The sequence below is a fragment of the Nylanderia fulva genome, unplaced genomic scaffold (assembly GCF_048542155.1).
Source record: "Nylanderia fulva isolate GAGA-0341 unplaced genomic scaffold, ASM4854215v1 Scaffold2, whole genome shotgun sequence".
In the NCBI taxonomy this organism is placed as follows: Eukaryota; Metazoa; Arthropoda; class Insecta; order Hymenoptera; family Formicidae; genus Nylanderia; species Nylanderia fulva.
In genome coordinates this window covers 6,160,762-6,181,828 of record NW_028190263.1, presented here as the reverse complement: position 1 = coordinate 6,181,828, position 21,067 = coordinate 6,160,762, and the positions used below count along the sequence as shown (strand labels likewise).

The following is a 21,067-nucleotide window of genomic DNA, read 5'->3' as shown; positions in this document are numbered from 1 at the left end:
AAGTAACATAGGCTATATGCAATCGTCTTGCAACTTCTAAAAATGTGCTTGTCGTACAGAAAAATATGTTCTTTACGCTTTATAATTTTTACAATAATTTTATAATTTAACGCTGTAGCATAAATAATTCACACTATATTCATACAAATGTACTGGTGAAGATTTTATCAAAATCGGTCATGTAGTTTTTATGTTAAATTATTAAATTACTAGATAATGTGCAAACATGAATTTTTTCTTAGCATACTGCTAAGATTTATTTATTTCAGGAAATGTATCTCAATCCGAAATTATTAAATTCGCTTATTTCCCCCTAAACCCCCTGTAGAAATAGGCGAGAAAATATACATATACAAAAATGAATGATATAATCTCTAAAAACTCACCTTTAAAAAAAGGTAAAAAAAGGCGACCAGTTAAGGGCACGCCATTAACAAAAATTATTTATTGCAAACCCATGTAGAATCCTATATTGCAAACCCATGTAGAATCCTAGGCAAAATTAACCATTGCAAACCCATGTAGAATCGTATCCATTGCAAACCTATGTGGAATTCTATGAAAATTTAATTATTGCAAACCCATGTAGAATCCTATGAAAAATTAACCATTGCAAACCCATGTAGAATTGTATTAAAAATTATCCATTGCAAACTTATGTAGAATCCTACATTGCAAACCCATGTACAATAGAATTGTATGAAAAATTATCGATTATAAACCCATGTACAATCGTAACAAAAGTAATGAAATAAAAAAAAAATTGCGACAAGTGAAAGTAGAAACTTGTACCAGTGGAAAATTAAAGTTGCAGACATATATATAGTCGTATAATGAATCAGTAAAAATTTAAATTTGCAAATGTAGAATCGTACCATAAAAAAACTTATCTTTTAAAAAAAAAAGATAAACAAGATGCCAAGTCCATTAATATAAAATAAAAAGAAATAAAAAAATTATAGTTAAAAAAACTGGGCGCGCTGCTAAATAATATTCTAATGATATTAAAATTAAATTGTTATTTTTAAACTCATTGCAGTTAAAATATGTTTTGTGTTTAAATTAATTAATGTTACTTTAAGGTGCATTGTAATTTTGAAACTTAGCAACGCGCCCAGTTTTTTTAACTACAATTTTTTTATTTCTTTTTATTTTATATTAATGGACTTGGCATCTTGTTTATCTTTTTTTTTTTAAAAGATAAGTTTTTTTATGGTACGATTCTACATTTGCAAATTTAAATTTTTACTGATTCATTATACGACTATATATATGTCTGCAACTTTAATTTTCCACTGGTACAAGTTTCTACTTTTACTTGTCGCAATTTTTTTTTATTTCATTACATTTGTTACGATTGTACGTGGGTTTATAATCGATAATTTTTCATACAATTCTATTGTACATGGGTTTGCAATGTAGGATTCTACATAAGTTTGCAATGGATAATTTTTAATACAATTCTACATGGGTTTGCAATGGTTAATTTTTCATAGGATTCTACATGGGTTTGCAATGGTTAATTTTTCATAGGATTCCACATAGGTTTGCAATGGGTACGATTCTACATGGGTTTGCAATGGTTAATTTTGCCTAGGATTCTACATGGGTTTGCAATATAGGATTCTACATGGGTTTGCAATAAATAATTTTTGTTAATGGCTTGCCCTTAACTGGTCGCCTTTTTTACCTTTTTTTAAAGGTGAGTTTTTAGAGATATTTCTTTACAACATTTGACGTGAAACGGTTTGCAAAAATGTATTCAAATTTTCTTCTGGCTCTAAATGCAGAAGCTTGCAGGATATATCCCATAAGTTTTTAGCGTATTGATCATCTCTTGCTCTCCATCGTGGAATGTTGACATTGCAATCTCTATATAATAAAGAAAGAAAAAAAACAAAGAAAGCTTATCTAACATATTATAAATAACTTATACATTATAATAAATAGTATGTCCTTACGAATAATAAAGTCCAGTTTCATTAGCCGTTTTTTCATCGACTGAACAATATATCGTTGTTTGTGCTCCTTCTTCGGGAGACTTAAACAATAGCCATGTCAAACAATTATAAATAAAAGTTGCACCTGGAAATAAGGTGTTACTAAAATTCCGTGTTATTTTTGTCGGTATCAAACCAGGATGCAAAGAATATACGTTTATCCCATGAATATCTGCTTCTGTAAATTAAAATATTTTATTTATTTAATTTTTATTTAATTTATTCTATATCTATCTATCTATTTAATTCATTCGTTTTACTATTTTCTTTTATAAAATTATTAATATAATTACACAGTTAACACACAAGAAAACACACACAAGAAAAAGAATAACCGTTTGCGAATTATTACAAAAGATATATCTCTTTTTAGTATTACTTTTCAATCGATGAGCGAGTTCCTTCGTAAACAATATATTTGCCAATTTACTTTGGAAATAACCTCTATAAGATGTATACGAGTTTTCCTGATTAATATCATCAAAATATATATCGCCAACTGCAATAGAACGTTTCTCTTATAAGTATGTTTAAAATTAATAAACACAGTTTAATTAACAATATTCTTATTTTTTTTGTAAATGCTACACACTGATGTCGATATTGTTACATACACATGTAAGAAAATGATGATACATTGACTATTCTGCAGCTAGGAAAAGACAATTGCATTTTTGGCAGCAATAAAAGTGTCAAAAGAAAATGTCCAAGATAATTTACTTGAAACGTCATCTCAATTCCATCCTTCGTTTTTTCATATGGAAGCATAGCCACACCGGCATTGTTTACAAGTATGTGAATGAATGCTTCTTTCATCAGTAAATTTTTAGCGCACTCTCTCACGTTTTCCAAACTCGATAGATCAAGGGAATAAGTCACAAGCTGGCCTGCATTACTTTGATATTTGTCCTTATTAATTCTAAAAAATACAAAAGATAGTTTCCTTATATTATCTTCTTCATTGCGCGAAAGTTTTATTAAAATAAATATAAATTTTTTATATAAAAAACAAAAAAAGTAAAACAAGAAAAAGAAGAAAGATCTCATTTTAATTTGTAAATAATTTATAATTAATACAGACCCTAAAATAAATAATTACCGCTAATTTAATTAATTCTTATGACATATTTTTATATATGACATATTTACCTTGAAGGTGGATTATTTTTTATATCTTCAATTGCTTCGTTTGCCTGTTCCAAATTTCTGCAGAGCATAATTACTCTAGCGCCTAAATGTGCGCATATATTCAATTACGATTGAATATTTATTTAGAAAACTTTCGTTATAATTAAAATAAATATTCGAAACAACCGAAAAAATTATATTTTATTTATATTATACATTAAAAAATTTACTTTTCTATATTAAAATTCTATATAATGTATTCTATATTATGATTCTAAAATCTTGTCTAATTATAATTCTCACTTTATATAATTTGAAAGTTGTAGGACAAATAAAAAATATTTTATTTATGTATAATTAATATCGTTTATGATATTTACCTCTTCCATAAAAATCTCTGGCAGTTTCCTTACCAATACCGCTATTTGCTCCAGTTATCACTACAGTTTTGCCATCAAGACGCACTACACTTGTACACATTTCCTTAAACAACCACATTTTCTGGTGTTTTTTTGTTATTAATATACTGTTATATATGTTCCATTCACTCACTTAGTTCCACGCAACACACTCTATCTTCGACTGTAAAATGTAAGCACGAAAAAGGAGCTCTCTTATATGTATACTGCGCTTACGTCAAGTGACAGTTACGCAATGAATCTGCGCAGTACAACAAATTGTTCAATTTTTTATTTCTACATTTGTTATTAATTTTTGCTCCGCATAGATAAAAATATGTTAAAATATTTTAAAATATATATTTTACAACGCTGGACACTATCGACATTTTATTAATCGATAGTTTGGACGAATAAAAAACAATTAATCATTATGAAAGAGCGCATACTTATGAACTTGACATCGAGTAAAAATTAAAATGTCAGCTCGACTGACTTTTTGATCAATTATTATTGTAAAATTATTAAAACTGTGAATAAATAAAATATATCACCAATATTGCTTACGTTTTTCTTTTTTAATGCGTAAGCAATGAGAGTATTTTTATACCTATAAGCAATTAGAGCCTTATATAAGTGCATTTCGTAGCGCTGTTGTTAATCGAGTGTTTGTCTGTATAATCGTACGTGCGAAAATCCTCGACAAAAATTGCTTAATCATTAACAAATTGTTGGTTGATTAAACAGATTAATCGATGTTTAGTTATTCCATGTCATTACTTGTAAGTGCAAAATGTACATATTATTTATAAAAAAATCAATATTTTTCATGAAACCGAGTATGCACACATGAGTCCATTACAACTAACAAGGAACGTTCGACAAGTCAAAAATTTAAAAAATCTGAAACTTGCATAATTTTAGAGTAATAGGTCTTAATAACGAAATCATTTTTGTTGGTGCTAAAAAACGGATTTAGGGATTAAACCAACCACTAAAAAGTCGATTTTTACATCTGAAACAAATATCATCGAAACAAATAGCAATATAAAAGATTTCATGTTTAAACAAAAGTTTTATAGCTTCAAATGTATTTTACAATGGCGTACTTGGATTTTTAATATATGATAAAATTTTTCAAAATACCCTTACCCCACTTAATATTTTTTTATATTTTGAAAAAATTTTAAATTATTTATATTTTAAAGCTTATGTGTTACGCCAAATTCAATCATGTATAATAAAGTTATGTTGCGGAAATTAATTCTTGAAAAATAAAGTAAAGATGCACGCTGTCTGCCTGATACACTTTTTTGTTCACGGTTTCATAACTTATCATTTTTCCTCTTTCCTTCATGAATTCTCACAATACATATTAGAGATACTAAATAATATTTAATAAATAATAATTAATAATATTTATAGTCTAGTTACATAATACTTCTATACTACATATACATGTATTATATAATAATAATATAAATATAGAATAAACGTCTGTAATATTGGAATATTATTTATTCTATATAATTGTTATAATAATGATATTGTTAAGAAAATGTTGAAAAGAAAAATATCTTTCGCACTATGTACAACGTATAAAAGTAGTATAATGTATGTAAATATATGTAGTATTGAAATATTATATTTATACAACTAGACTATAATTATTGATATTTAGCATCTTTAATATGTATTGTGAGAACTTACAAAGGAAACAGAAAAAACAGATTAATATTTAGTATCTTTAATATGTATTGCGAGAACTTACGAAGGAAAGAGGAAAAACAGATAGTCGTTATGAAACAGCACAGAAAAAAAGGAATCCTTGATTCAAGTATATTTTTATTCTTGAACGCTATTTAATTGATTTAAGCATAGAATGCTCTTTGTAATCACAAATTTTCATTTGCTTAATAATAAATAAGTTTGTGTAAAGTATATTTTATCCTTAAGATATATTTTTGTTTTAAAAATTGCATATGGTAAAAACAAACTTAGTCACATTTGAACTAAGAATTATTATATATATTTGAAAGTACCGCTTATATCTAATGCACACTTGTCACTTGTTCTTGCAATATTTATAAGTAAATTTCAGCTTCAACCAAGAATATTTTGCACTTTGTTTTAAGGATAAATTATCCTTTATCCAAAATTATTTATATTTGGCGCTATTATAAGGATAAAATATACTTGAATCAAGGCATATTTGCATTCTCTCAAGGATACTGTTTTCTGTGAGTAAATAAATAAGTGTAGTAGGCAGATAGCGTGCGTCTTTATTTTATTTCTCAAGAATTAATTTCCGCAACATAACTTTATTATACATGGTTGACTTTGGTGTAACACATAAGCTTTAAAATATATATAATTTAAAATTTTTTTTCAAAATATAAAAAAATATTGAGTAGTGTGGATATTTAAAAAAATTTTATCATTTTCTAAAAATCCAAATACGCCATTTTGTAAATACATTGAAAGCCATAAAACTTTTGTTTGAACATTTAAATCTTTTATATCTCTATTCGTCACGATAATATTCGCTTCGAAAACAGATTTTCTAATGATTGGTTGCACCCTTAACTCGTTTTTTAGCACAAAAAATGGTTTTGTTATTAGGATATATTACTATTACTCTAAAATTATGCCAAGTTTCAGATTTTTTTAAATTTTTGAGTTGTCGAACGTTCTTTGTATAAATTATATCACTATCCTAGAGATAACGTATCATAAGAATTTGCGAGAAAACACAGAAAGAAATCTCAAAGTGCAAATTTTAAGAACAATTTATCAGAATTTTTCTTCTTTAAAAAAAAAAAATTAATCGCAGCACTCTCCGATGACGAGATTCATTCGTGCTGAGTATTTGTTGACGATATGAAAAATCGATGCAATATTCCAGATGAAATGCATGCGATTACAACAGCTAGGCGTTTTACGATCGATTTAACGCAAAATTCATTGGATGACACAAACCCTCGAGATGTCGGGTCATACACTCTTCGTAAATTGCATCAAACAGCTCGTAAATTTATGTGATGGAGGGGACTCGATGAGAACACGTGCGCGCCTGAACCAACTTCGGATTGCCGATGTCCATGCACACTTACATAGCATACCGTTCGTATAAAGCCACGTGCAAACTCGAGTAAACATACGAAGCAGTATCGCTATATATGCTCAAGGTTTCGTAAAAAATCGCGAATTATTCTGCACAATATATATACACTGGTCAAAAAAATTATTACAACACGCAATTAATATCAAAATTTCGCGTAAATTCAAATAAGCGTATCTCCGCAAAAAATTATCGTATTTGAAAAATTTTTTTTTGTTTTAAAGGGTGAAGTCTCTACTTTAAGAAACTTTCATTCGATTTTGATTTCATCCTCTCCCCCTTTCTCCATCCCTTTAAAAAGTAAGGTGTTTTTTTTGTCAAAATTTTTTTTTAATTTGTAGGAAAAAATCCTTATTTTATAAAAATTAGGATAAGATTTGCAAAAAAATTTATTTTACCCCGTAGAATTCGCCAAATTTTGCAATTTAAAAAAAACACCTTATTTTTTAAAGAGGTGGAGAGAGGGGGAGAGGATAAAATCAAAATTGAACGAAAGTTTCTTAAAGTAGAAACTTCACCCTTTAAAACAAAAAAAAATTTTTTTCAAATACGATAATTTTTCGCGGAGATACGCTTATTTATATTTACGCGAAATTTTGATATTAATTGCGTGTTGCGATAATTTTTTTGACCAGTGTATTATGTACTATCACTCATAAATTAGAAGATATTTCAATGTATTTATATATTTTATATGAAATATATTGTATATTAAATAAAATATATATATATATTTAATTATGCAAATTAATATAATATATTCTCTCTCTCTCTTTCTCTCTCTTTTTAGAATTTTTTATTCTTATTAAAAGTAAAATCTGATATAAAAAAGAGAGTATTATGATGATTTATTTTTTCAATACTCTGCGCTGCGGATGAATGAAATGCGATGAAAAACACGCATACACACATCATTAGCTTTACACACAGTTTTACATGCAGACGTATGACCAGATTGATGCACATGCGTAAATATGTAACTTGCATTAAATAGGCCACTGCAATGCGAGACTATGGCATATATGTACATGTATGTCCATAATATTATGTAGAGTATCGACTATTAGTGAAATTCACAATAAAAATGATATAATTCATTATAGATGCTATAAAATGTTATTTAAATGTACAATAAATGTTTCCGTCTCTAATAAATTGTGTAGAAGATTGTTATGTATAAATTAATATGTGTAGAATACAATTTTTACAAGTATATAAAATAATGATTGTAAACAAAAAAGGGCTATAAGAGCTATATTAAACAAAATGCAGTTGTCAGATGGTATTAATAAAATTCATTTAAAACGAGAAAATAAATACATAAGAAATAAACATATATGCAAACGTTTCGGCTAACATTTCAAGCCTTCTTCAGCGCAATACAAATATTTTAACTATAAACTGAATTGTAATATTAAACATTAAAAACGGTAATTAACAAAGTCAAGATAATAAATATATAAAGTCAGTTTTTTCGCATATATGTTTATTTCTTATGTATTTATTTTCTCGTTTTACATATGTAATGAGACAAAAAACTGACTTTATATATTTATTATCTTGACTTTGTTAATTACCGTTTTTAATGTTTAATATTACAATTCAATTTATAATTAAAATATTTGTATTGCGCTGAAGAAGGCTTGAAATGTCAGCCGAAACGTTCGCATATATGTTTATTTCTTATGTATTTATTTTCTCGTTTTACATATGTAATGAGACAAAAAACTGACTTTATATATTTATTATCTTGATTTTGTTAATTACCGTTTTTAATGTTTAATATTACAATTCAATTTATAATTAAAATATTTGTATTGCGCTGAAGAAGGCTTGAAATGTCAGCCGAAACGTTCGCATATATGTTTATTTCTTATGTATTTATTTTCTCGTTTTAAATGAATTTTATTAATACCATCTGACAACTGCATTTTGTTTAATATAGCTCGTATAGCCCTTTTTTGTTTACAATCATTAAGTTCAACAGAGCTAATTACTATTTTTATTTTATATAAAATAACATGTATAATGAAAAATAATAAAAATATTAAATTAGTTTCCATTTTCGATTCCTTAATATATGAAATATATATTTTATACTTTACAGCAAAAAATTTAATTTAACCTAAAATTTCCGTTTTTTCCCTACATTAAAAAATTACATCTTAAAACATTATTAAAGATATTTAATATTTCATAAATGACGCCTTGTTTTAATGCTAGACATTATTATGCAATTAAATGAACTTTTCTGTTACAAATAAAAATATGTAATTACATTCACCATTTTGTAGCAGGATTAATTAAATCTCTTAAATTACAATTTTATCGTTTCTCTATCCGAATGCATGAGGTTTATCTGAATAATAACCAGATTAAATCGTATATGTGTGTATGATGAATTTTCGCGAGAGGGTGATAGCAGAAAGACGCTGTATTTAGCAGTGACCCATTTCAGCGTGCAATGTTTCACGATGATACACGAAGAAGTGAAATGTAGGCTAGCTACAAATGTAATCGAGGACATTGGAAGGTGAATGCGCGTGAATACCAATACACGTATGCAAGTGACCCTCGTGCAAATGTATACGTACGTCTTACTGTGTGTTAGTGAACGCGGTACATGTGCCAACCAGATGATACGCTGCGGGATACGAGATAATTGTCATGTGAGATTCCGGCATATTATTTCCTAATTATATGCATCATTGATATGTCTGATCATTTACGGTAATCGATAATCCTAACATATAATTGCAATATAATTTATTCCATTCTAAATTTTGTTGAGCAGAGATAATTAAGATGATATGAAGTAAGGATGCATGAAAATATAAAAATGCTTATAAGAAAATATATAAAATAGTGCATGGTAGATATATAGATATAGATAGATAAATATATAGAGAAAGAGGAAGAGAGCTAAACGAGAGAGATTTTAATTAACATGCAAAATTTATAAATATTTGTAGGGGAATAAAAGTGACATAAAATAGAACTCTTATTAATTAAAATTTTACATTAGGAATATAAAGGCCTTATATATTAAATATAAACTCGAAATAAACAAGCTGTACAAGCCCAACGCGGATCTAATCTTGGACAGAAATAATTTTCGATTGAATTACTAGCAATTTGTGCTACTCGATTATCCCTTTTAATTCATTATAGTAACAATAAACGGCGGCAATGCAGCTAAAAATAGTAATATGTATTATATATAAACGGAGTTCGTTAGCGTTCTAAGGTCAAGTACCGATTTTCTTTCAGGCGTGAAAGAATTCTTGACTATGCGGAGATATTTCCAAGACTGAAGTAAACAGGTGTGCAAAATTTACGAGCACTACTGCAAGAGAGACTTCATACATTTCACTGCGTTATGCTCTCGTTGAAATATTATTTGCCTTTTACGCGATATCTTTGCTTTTTTTTAAGATCAAGAATTTTCCATATCTAAGATTGTTGTCCTTCAATCGCAAATATTATATTAAATTACGATAAAAAATTATGTTGTTATTAAAAATACCCTGAATTAATCAGGCACTGTCTATTATACTTTTGATAAATTTTTACCGCCGTCTGGAATCATAAGTGACGCAACAATAATTATAGTTTCACGAAAAATTAATCAATTTTATTTCAATTTTAGTTGATGATTTATGTGCGATATATGCAGTGTTGTGCTTAGATGATTTTAAAATTAACAAGATAAAGATAAGATAAAAATATGTAAATTCATTTTTGATAAGATGCAGATGATTTTGTTTTAAATATATTTAGATAAAAAATAAAATTATATGGCGATTCATCTAGATAATTTTCTGGATAATAATTTTTAAGACACTACTTATGTAAACGCAATTATTTAAAAAAATGTAAATTATAAAAGGGGTATAAAAATATATGTATTCATATTTTTATTTATAAATTCTTATCGCTTACTGCTTAAGTTCTACTATTTAAATATTTTTATGTACTATGATTCTAAACCAAAATGATCTAAAAATTATTCTAGATAATCTTAATAAAGATTAAAGATATAATTTTTTTCATCTAAGATGCAGATAATACATATTTTTATTATCTACATAAAGCTAAGATGACGCCAAAGTTTCATCTAGATAATTTTATTTAGATGACAGCAAACACTGGACATATGGAAAGAATGAAAAGAACGAACTGTCCGTAATCCGATTATACGAGAACATCATGTTGGATTGTCTCTATAGCTCGACAAAGGAGGATTTATGCGAGTTGTTAATCGTCAATAATATAACAAAGAATTCTATTGAATTTCGGTGTCTCCCGTTCTGTTAGTCTCTCGCGCGAAGAAGAACGGGCTCTCTCGTCTCGAGCGAGAAAGCCCTTTATACACGACGAGCGCTACGCTATTTAGAAATCTACTCGAACGCACAAAGGGATGTCAGGGACTGTCTCTCTCTCTCTCGCTCGGTGCGAAGGTGGCGATGCCATGCCCGAGTGCTCTCTCATGCCACGCACAGCAAGTGCGTGTCGCATAACGTACACGCATCGGTGGTGCGGCTCATCCATCGATTGTCGACTTTCAATGACGCGAGTCAAAGAATAACACCGGCGAGGGAGAGAAAAAAAAAACGGGGTGTCGAGGACGCGGAAACGAAAGGTGGACGATCGTCTCTGTATATTGCTGCAAAAAATGTGTCGTTTTTTCGCGAATCTCGTTAATTTCGTTCTTACACAGTACGGCAATAGATTGTTTGCTTCATTCACGAATTTTTGCATTGGATTCATATAAAGTGGCTCTCTTGACGAATTTAATATTTGTTAATATTATCTTAATATTATGGGAATATAATTTGATATGTGTGTAACGAATTTACGTGTTCATGCATATGCTGTATTTTTTAATGGACATTTAATAAAGTTGTAGAAGAAGAGGATTTTTTATTGACTTGATTTATCATATAAAGTGGCTCTCTTGACGAATTTATTTAATATTTGTTAATATTATCTTAATATTATGGGAATATAATTTGATATGTGTATAACAAATTTACGTGTTCATGCATATGCTGTATTTTTTAATGGACATTTAATAAAGTTGTAGAAGAAGAGGATTTTTTATTGACTTACATGCATGCTATAAGAAAGAGAGAGAGGGAGACCTAAAAAACTATTTCCCGAAATATAAAAGAGCGTTATCGTGTAACGAGCGTTGACTCGGTGTACTTTACTGGTTTCTTTGACCGAGGGTTAATTTACGTTGGACGCCAGGTCAAAGAGCAGTCGAGTACTTTAGCATTAGACCGAAGATGCTGCGGATGCTGCAACTATCCTTGCGCATCGTGCTGCAACTGGCGGAAAGGTAAAACGTCCTGGCATCGCGTTGTTGCTCGAAGTTATATGAGAGGGCTTGTAATACTGCAATTTCGCGTAAAAAGAAGACAAGAAAGTCGATTTTAACGAAAAATAGTGTGACGAGTTTTGACTGATATAATTTCATATGCAAACGAATCTCTTTTCTCTATAATTTTTATCTCGAGTGACAGACAATGTATTATATTTTCAATATAATTTGTTAAAGTATATTAATTCTAAAATTATTCGAAGAATATGTTCTAAATATCTTATTCTGCGTGTGTGCATTTTAATTTTTGTTCGTAATTTCAAAAATTAAAATTACATTTTAAACGTATAAAAAATGTAGGAAAGTATGAAGTATAATATATATACATACACGAGAAGATTAAAATTAAATTACCCGTTATAATTAACTTGTGTTAACCGCATATTTACCTCGACCTAGACAAAAGAAACTAAAATAAGAGGACTCTGTACATTTGTGTACTTTCGTAAGTCTGACGCGTTGGAAAGTTAATAATTCCTATTTGCATCTAATTAGACACACGACGCGACTTCCCCGACAGATTTCCGATGCACATCGCATCGATGCGCATCGATACGCAATTATTAAGACCTCTCGCTCGATCCCCGAAGCTGCCTCTCGTTACGCAAGCTTCTCGCGTATCCCCAGCGACGTATCGATTTCTGCCACAGAGACCTGGAGAATCTGACCTGACGAGAGTTTACGCGTATACGAGTCGTCCGCAAACGCGAAATATGTATTCCGCCTATAAATTGCTCGATCACCGATAGAGGCGAGAGCAGCGCGATTCATGAAAGTATTATACAAACGGCCATCGTCGGCTTGTATCAGTTCCGAATAGTTTATTATTGTCATAAATCTCACGTGTGCACACACACATAGACGACGTCGACTACACCGACATTCGAGATCACTGCGAGTGTGTATTTTGCCGCGAGTACTATACTGATGCACTTGTGCACGCGAGAGTTGCATCGAGAGGGAAAGAAAGGGATGTGAGATGGATAGATCCAATGATAAAAAAAAATGTAATTCTCTTTCGAAGCGATATTTTGCGTTCGCAAAATGAGTGAAATGTACTAAAACGCAGTTATCTATTATATATTGCCGTGTACGGCGGTCGGATAAAAATGTTTACAGAATATTTGAAAAATATACAGACGTACACATATCAAATTTTCCATATCAAGTATTTTGCATTTACGTAAAAATTTCATTGTTTTATTGTGATATAAGTTTACGATTTTTTTTTAAATTATTGACGTTTCTCAATATATTGTGCATCTATATATATAATAAAGAAAAGTTTTTAATGACAGATTCCTGGTATCATTCGGAGTCGATTTTTCCTCAGCGAAAATGAGATACCAATAGTTTCCGAATTATAAGTATTAGTTGAAAACAAAAGCTTTTTTGGAAATTAAGCTTTATGGAAATTAAATATTAAGAGAACTCTACATTCTCTTCAGTTAATTTTAGGTAGAGTTTGCTTTAATAGAATTTTAATATTAAGCTTAGTTATAAAGATATATAATAATAAAAATTGGGAACATGCTAAAAATGATGGCCTCCCTCAACATTTTCACTAAAGAAAAATCGTCTCCAAATGATACCAGGAATCTGACATTAAAAACTTTTCCACCCTGTATATATATTTCTCATTACCCTATACATTTTTAAAAGCATTCACGTTTGTATTATACACAATGATAGATTATTACAAATGCATGTATCTCGCACCCGACTGTCTCACCGGCGATTTTTCGAGATATCGACGTCGTAAAAGCTCCAGGTCGGAAGGCAGGTCGGCGTTTTGCCGGTGGTTGAAGGGACCAATTCGAGGGAGGATATTATGTAGCCTTAGGGAGATGCTAGGTGGTGACGTCCCGTTGAAGTTCCCGGAGGTGGAGAGAAAACAGGAAGGTGGATCGCACAGAGGAACACGAACGTGAAGAGGTGCTAGGATATTGCGTTCTGCCTGGTAATTTCTACAACGTCCTCTCTCTCTCTCTCTCTTTAGCACTGCCTTTTCCCTATCTATCTCATATACTCCTTGCGATCTTCCACCAGCATTCTCTACGAGGAAGTTCTAGTAAAGGGTTTAGTGGATTTACATGCACGTACTTGGATCAATGTGGTCAAATAGTGTTTACACTTGAAATAAGGTTGAGTTTCTCTCTCTTTTCCTCTCACTGTTATGCATACACGCGCATTATGTATAAGCGTAAAATGCTAATGCAATTGTTTATTGGGTGATTCTTGATGAATTTCAATAATGAAAGATGCAATTAAGAATGAAAAATGCAATTGAAACGCTTAGGAACAAAAATGGAATATTGTAAAGATGAATAAGGATGAATAATATTAAATGTGATCATGCAAAGACAAGATTCAGCAAGGTTGTTCGTTTTTGAATTTTATATTCACGTGATATAAATGCAAATGAGTCAAGCTCTAATTATGCGTAATATAACGTTCTGCCTGAGCAGTCTTTTTCGCGAATTTTTTGTGTTTCGTAACATTTAATTTTAATTAAATATTGAACATTTAATATTATCGCCTAAATCGATTTTCTTAAATCATTTAAAGGTGCATTTGATTATATTTTTCAAAGCTCTTCAGTTTAATGTTTTTTTACTTATTAAAGAGTTAATCATTAATTATTATATATTTATTTGCCAAACCTAAAGTTACAAAATGTAATTATATAAAATGTATTTATATATAAAAAGTTATTTTCGCGATGGAGGAAGAGGAAAATACATCACTGTACATAATCACTGTAATATCTCATCATCAGACCTTATACGTCCTTTGATCTTTAATCTACGAGACGCGGGTTAACATAGATCTATATCTGCGTTCTGCATGTAATAAGCCACGCATTTGTGTTGGTGCCTGTGTTTATGGCCAGCATAAGGTCAGACTTGATTATCTGTCGTGCGCTCGTAATAAATGTATGCAAGATATTGCAAATATATAGTTCCGTCTTTGCAAAATTGTATACAGTCTCTATCAATATTATCTCTAATTAATTTTTATGCATTATTTTGATAATGATATTTGATGCAGAAGTCTGTTTCAAACAGATACTAATTATGTGAATTGCTAATTAATCGAAATGTCTAAAGATATAAATTTAATGTGTTTGACATAAATTCATCACCCTCTTTAATTCATATTAATTGCATTTTTTTCAAATTATATTTCGAAAATAGTATTAATTTATAATTGCATTAAACTATTTTTTATCTGCTGTAAATATCCTTTTCCAACTTTTACCTAATAATTTTTTCGCGACCAAAAATATTTTTTATTCCTCAAATACAACTTGGTTACTATTCAAGTAAATTGTTTGTCTCGCGTTTTGCACAATACATATACTATTACTGTGATTTACAGGGTAACTTTTCGAGCCTTATTTTACCGGGATGCAAATCTTTTGAGGTCGTCGTCATTCGAAGCGCAATATCGTACCACGTTTTAGCAAAACGCATTTGCATTCTCAAGTTTTCGCGAGAAGAACAACGATTCTTGTCTCGTTCATCGCCGTCGCTCATTGTCTCGATCGACGTGGCAACCTGAATTTCGCGCAAGACCGAACCATCTATTTGCAAATCTCGAAAAGCTTGCGAAAACTTTATTATCCACCTGATATACAGTTACTCGTTGAACGTGCTTTTCCTCCGACAGCAGCGGCTTCCACGTCTCGCGAATTTCTTTACGACCCTCTTATTGTTAGCAGAACCAAATGGATATCTATGTGATACGAACGTGCAATAATCCTGGATTCTCTCTATATGTACACTCTACATAATACCTCATTGGATTGGTCATCTCCTTTATATGAATCTGACCACGCACGCGGATATTCTCTATGATTAGTGTTTGGTGTTATCTAAATAAAATTATATAGATGATCATCCAGATGAAACTTTGGCGTCATATTATCTTTATGTATAGATAAAAAAAATATGTATTATCTATATCTGCATCTTAGATGAAAAAAGTATTATCTTTATTAAATTATTTAGAATAATTTTCAGATAATTTTGAATCATAGCACATAAAAATACTTAAATATAGTACTACTTAAGCAGTAAGCGATAAAAATTTTTAAATAAAAATATGAATACATATATTTTTACATCCTTTTTATAATTTATATTTTTTTAAATAACTGCGTTTACATAAGCAGTTTTAAAAATTATTATCTTGGAAATTAATATATCTAGATGAATCGCTATATAATTTTTTCTTTTATCGAGATATATTTGAAACCAAATTATCTTCATATCTTATCTAAGATGAATTTACATATTTTTATTTCATCTTTATTTAGCTAATTTTCAAATCATCAAAGCACAATACTATGATGTCTAGAACTTCTCTCATTGTACGCGTGTTTGTCTTTCGTGATGTAAATTTAACTTGCAGTAATTACGCATGAGATGAATTTGTATGGGTCTCTCTCTAAAGATATTTTGTAAATCGTCAAAAATGCTCAACAAAGTCAAGGAGTCGCTTTTGAAAAAAAAGAAGACAGTTTTATAGGCTTTCCTGAAGATTCCAAAATGAGAAATATCACGCAAAAGTCGACAGAAGTGTCGCATAGTGACGTTTTACGGATCTTTGGTCTTCCCCAAAAGATCATCGAAGTCCTAAGTTCCTGAGTAAAGTTTTGAAGGTATTCCGAGAAACGCTTTTATCCATGTATAGCCGTTTCGAGGTGGTAGTCGATACGATACGACGAGATTCCTCGCGAGACGACGCGAAGAGAAGCAACGACGGCATGATAAGAAGCAGACGGAATAAAGGGGGATAAAAAGTACCGAAAGAAGATGGAGAGGAGATCTCGTATAATGTCGAGTTGGATGTTCGTCATTCTCTCCATCCTTCTTCTTGTCCTCGCTCCCTATTTCGTTTCTCTCTTCCTTTGCTGATCCTGCGGTTTTCTCTTTGTATCTTCAAGCCTCTTCCTACCAACGACAGAGAGAGAAAGGAGAGAACGAGACGTGGAAAAGAGCGAGAAAGAGTATCTCTTGAAACCAGTTTGATCTAGAACAGCGCCTTTGCATCGGACATACGAAAAACGAGAACGAATGCGCTCCAGCTCAGTCTATCGGCCATGAATTATAGGTGAATCGAGCTGCGGGATTCGAGACAAGCGGCCTTATTGTGGCACGTATCTATGCCGACCAATCCATAAAATTGACCGAAACTCGTACGGTAAAGTAAAGTTAATGCACTATGGGGCTGATTGTCTACTGACTGTGTAATGGAATCGATCCTACTTTATTCTTTATCAAGTGAATTTACTGAGATTTTACTTTAACACTTTGAAACTTGATTATGTGGCTGTCCAATATTAAAATTTGTAAAGTTGTGATACGCACATATGCATACTCTAATCGGTTAATTGTGATAAAAAAATTAATTCTATTTCTTTGAATTCTAAAATACCTTGCATATTAAACCTATGGTGAAGTAAACCCTCTAATATTTGAAAAAATTAAATTTCTGTATACCATTTAATTGCATATTGTTTGCAAATTTGTTTATTATTTTTAAATTTTTATTTGTATACCTAGAAAAGTCATCTAGAAAAATAATAACTACAAGTTTTTTTGTTAATAATTTTCTAGATGTGTGCAAATAAAAATTCAAAAACGGCAAACAAATATGCAAACAATATGCAATAAAATGACATATAGAAATTTAATTTTTTCGAATGTTGAGAAACTAATTTTTATATACTAATTAATTCCGATCCAATATACACATGCGTTACAAACGATTATATCTTTAGATGATTTGCAAAAATAACTTTCGTTTTTATTGCAATTTACGACATTGTTTTACATATTGCATACATAAAAGTATGCCAATGTTTTTCACATTAATTCGTTATTTCGTCTTCTTCTAAACTATCAGACAAGCGGCCTTATTGTGGCACGTATGTATCTATGCCGACCAATCCATAAAATTGATCGAAACTCGTACGGTAAAGTAAGTTAATGCACTATGGACTAGATTGTCTACTGACTGTGTAATGGAATCGATCCTACTTTATTCTTTATCAAGTAAATTTACTGAAATTAGGAATAATTCAATATTATGAAAACGATATATTTTTTATATTTTAACAATTCAGATTCAAGAAGTAATAATTCTATGAAAATATAATCAAAAATATGGCTAGAAAATATATAAATATTAATTGTATTTTTAATATAACATTTTTTTCATAAACAAAATATATCAATCCAATAACATAAAAATTAAATTTTATTTCAATTTTCTATTAATCTGCATACAGCAAATAAAAGAAAATAAATTAAGTAATAAATGCAATATATGAGAGCAAAATGAGAAGAATAAAAACAAAGAAATAAAGAGACTTCCACTATAAAATAAAATTATCAATCGAGTTTTGATGACGAAAGTGGGATGCAGAGTTATTTTCCACGTAAAGTATATCGCAAGTGCAGTTTGGCATTTAAGGGAGCATCTGAGGAGCGCAAATTCGCCTTTCTCATTTCAAACCGAGACACACGAGAGCGCACTTATGGCGCGGACGGTAAAAATCTTTTTACACACGCGACACACCAGCCAATTTGGAGTTAGGAGCAGCTTCCACCGAAACCCGTTTTTCGACTTCTTGTGTGTGTACGTAATCTGAAGAAAAGTTTCTTTCTAACGCGAAAGAACGATGTCCGAAGTTCCGCAAGTTCGAGATTACTCGCACGTATACAGAGTATACCCTTTTTCAAACATGGACCTAAACGGAGGGTCGCGCGGCTTTCATTTACGAATTTCTCGATAAATTTTAGATCGGACTTTTTTTTTTTTTTTGCAAAACATCCGGTGTATATTTCCAGCGGGAAAACTCGTTTCGAGTTTTCTATCGGCATCGTTTTGCGTGTGTCGCGAGCAATATCCATTCGCACGTTTTCACCAATCCGACCCCGAGCGACGTCGCGAACGGACGCGCGTGCTCTCGTCCGGTGACGTATGCGCATACATGAGACCTTTTGGTATAAAATGCTAATCCAATCCGCCGAATGTACTTCCATGCAATTTACCGCTTTCCGTTCCATTTCTCTCGGTTCGCAGTGCACCACCATCTGTCCCGATTTCGGTCTGTTTCGCTCATGAAAAAATCATTTCCGTCGATTCAGTCACGGAAGAAAGTTCGCATGAACCCGAATGTCGCCGATTAATCTAAATGTATTGGTACAAACAATGAGAAATATGTGTCCAAAACGTTTTCTGTATTGAAAAAAAATATGTTCGTTTAGGAAGATCAACAGAAAGTGAAATTAAAAAATTATTGTATAAAAATATTTGATGTAAAGATATAATAACAAAAATATAATCAAAATACACTTAATAAATAATTAAGAAAATTCGTAATAGAAATATTAATTGAGTAATTTCTACTTTTACATTAACACATGTTTAAAAAATTTGTGATTTTGCAATCATGCACTTATATTTGTCACATATATAATATTGTTTTTGAATTCAATCACGAATGATGAATACATTTTTCATTTAATTTGTATCTCGTTTTAAATAATATGGTGTGGCGACATTTTTCTCCTTGATCGATGGAAAGAAGTCGGATCGCCTTAATCTCCGCGTTTTCATCTTCGAAAAGGGTGAGGATACTTTCGAGATCATTTCACACGATGAGACGACTCTTTGGAGAACACGCGAGCGCGTTAATAATCTCGTTAACGCCCTGGTCGACGAATTCGCCGCTTTCGAGAACCACTCGAATGGTCAGATAGTCTCTCTCTTTCTCTTTCTTTCTTTCTCTCTCTCTCTCTCTCTCTCTCTCACGTGCTTAAACGTACCATCATCCATCGACAAGGAGAGCCACCAATAACAAGAGAGATTAACGCGCAATATCAATCGTTTGCCGACAGTGATCCGAGCTGAACGTGCGAGAATTTGTTTTCGACGATTTGCGAAGTCAAGATGAGTGGATATGCGATAAAGAAAGAGCTCTAATTGCTTTTCTAATATGTAATTATTTCATTATGCTTTTATTATGCCAGATAAAAAAAGTGTGTATGTATAAAGGTACGAATATTATTTTCTAATTTGGAAAAGATAAAAATGAATCTATCTCTGAAAGAGTAATTTTTGCTCATTGTGTTCTGTGCTCTCAATTTCTTTATTCAGATATATTGATCTCTGGTTTTATACGCGCTCTCCCTTTCATCGATCGGCACTCAATATAAAGCGAAGTAAAATTGCATGTTAGATTAAATATTCTAGTCAGTTTCAATGCGCTATTTAATTCTTTCGTGTAACAATATATCGTTGTCATCTCACGAAAACGAAAGTTTACGAATTTTTCATCACTGTAGTTTTACAGACTACAACAAAGTAAAGATGCATAAGACGCATTTAAATATATACCGAAACTTTTTGATGCAGTTTCACGCGTCCGCGAGATGCAGCATGCATAATCTAATATATGCCTGCCATGCAACGGAAGATGTGATAAATAACAAATATGTCGCGTTAGAGAGATACGGCAGACTGTAACTGCCAGGTCTATCATACTGTTTCGTCACGTTTTACAATAGAAAGTTTTACAAATACTACACTAAAAAAATTATTAAAATTAATAAATATTTACTTCAATACTGCCTAATAAATCCTTTATTTAAAACGAATATTTTTCACATTAAATCAATATTATTAGTTTCAAATAAATGATTGATTAGGCAGTATTATAAATAAATATCTATTCGAATTTAATAAATTTTTTTCAGTGTATGTACATATTTGTATGTATAACTCAAATTATTAATTAAATTTCTTTTTCTCCAAAAAGTATAAGTCACAGAATAATCCAACAATTTTTTATTTTTTTATTCTTATTGTCGTGAATTTAAAGAGCTTATGCGTTCTTTCATGAATATGCGTGTTTAAATTATTTATCAACTATTAAAAATAAAATTTGACAAAAAAAGAAGAGAGAAAGAAAGAGGTGGGGAATTTTTATCAAAAGACTAGAGTAAAGTTGCGACAGGTA

The 21,067-nt window shown here is 30.6% G+C and overlaps 2 protein-coding genes across 4 annotated transcripts in view; one reads left to right on the top strand and one right to left on the bottom strand.

The window, feature by feature from the left end:
- LOC114942841 (uncharacterized) overlaps positions 1 to 21,067 on the top strand; it is a 253,515-nt gene that overhangs the window by 26,970 nt on the left and 205,478 nt on the right. The window lies entirely within an intron of this gene.
- LOC114942843 (retinol dehydrogenase 11-like) lies at positions 1,654 to 3,728 on the bottom strand. Its single transcript, XM_029318291.2, has 6 exons — positions 3,509 to 3,728; positions 3,150 to 3,231; positions 2,615 to 2,919; positions 2,380 to 2,499; positions 1,962 to 2,178; positions 1,654 to 1,872 (listed from the first exon to the last, which is right to left on the bottom strand). The coding sequence occupies exons 1-6, from the start codon at positions 3,624 to 3,626 to the stop codon at positions 1,725 to 1,727; spliced, it is 990 nt and encodes a 329-aa protein (XP_029174124.2). The 5' UTR covers positions 3,627 to 3,728; the 3' UTR covers positions 1,654 to 1,724.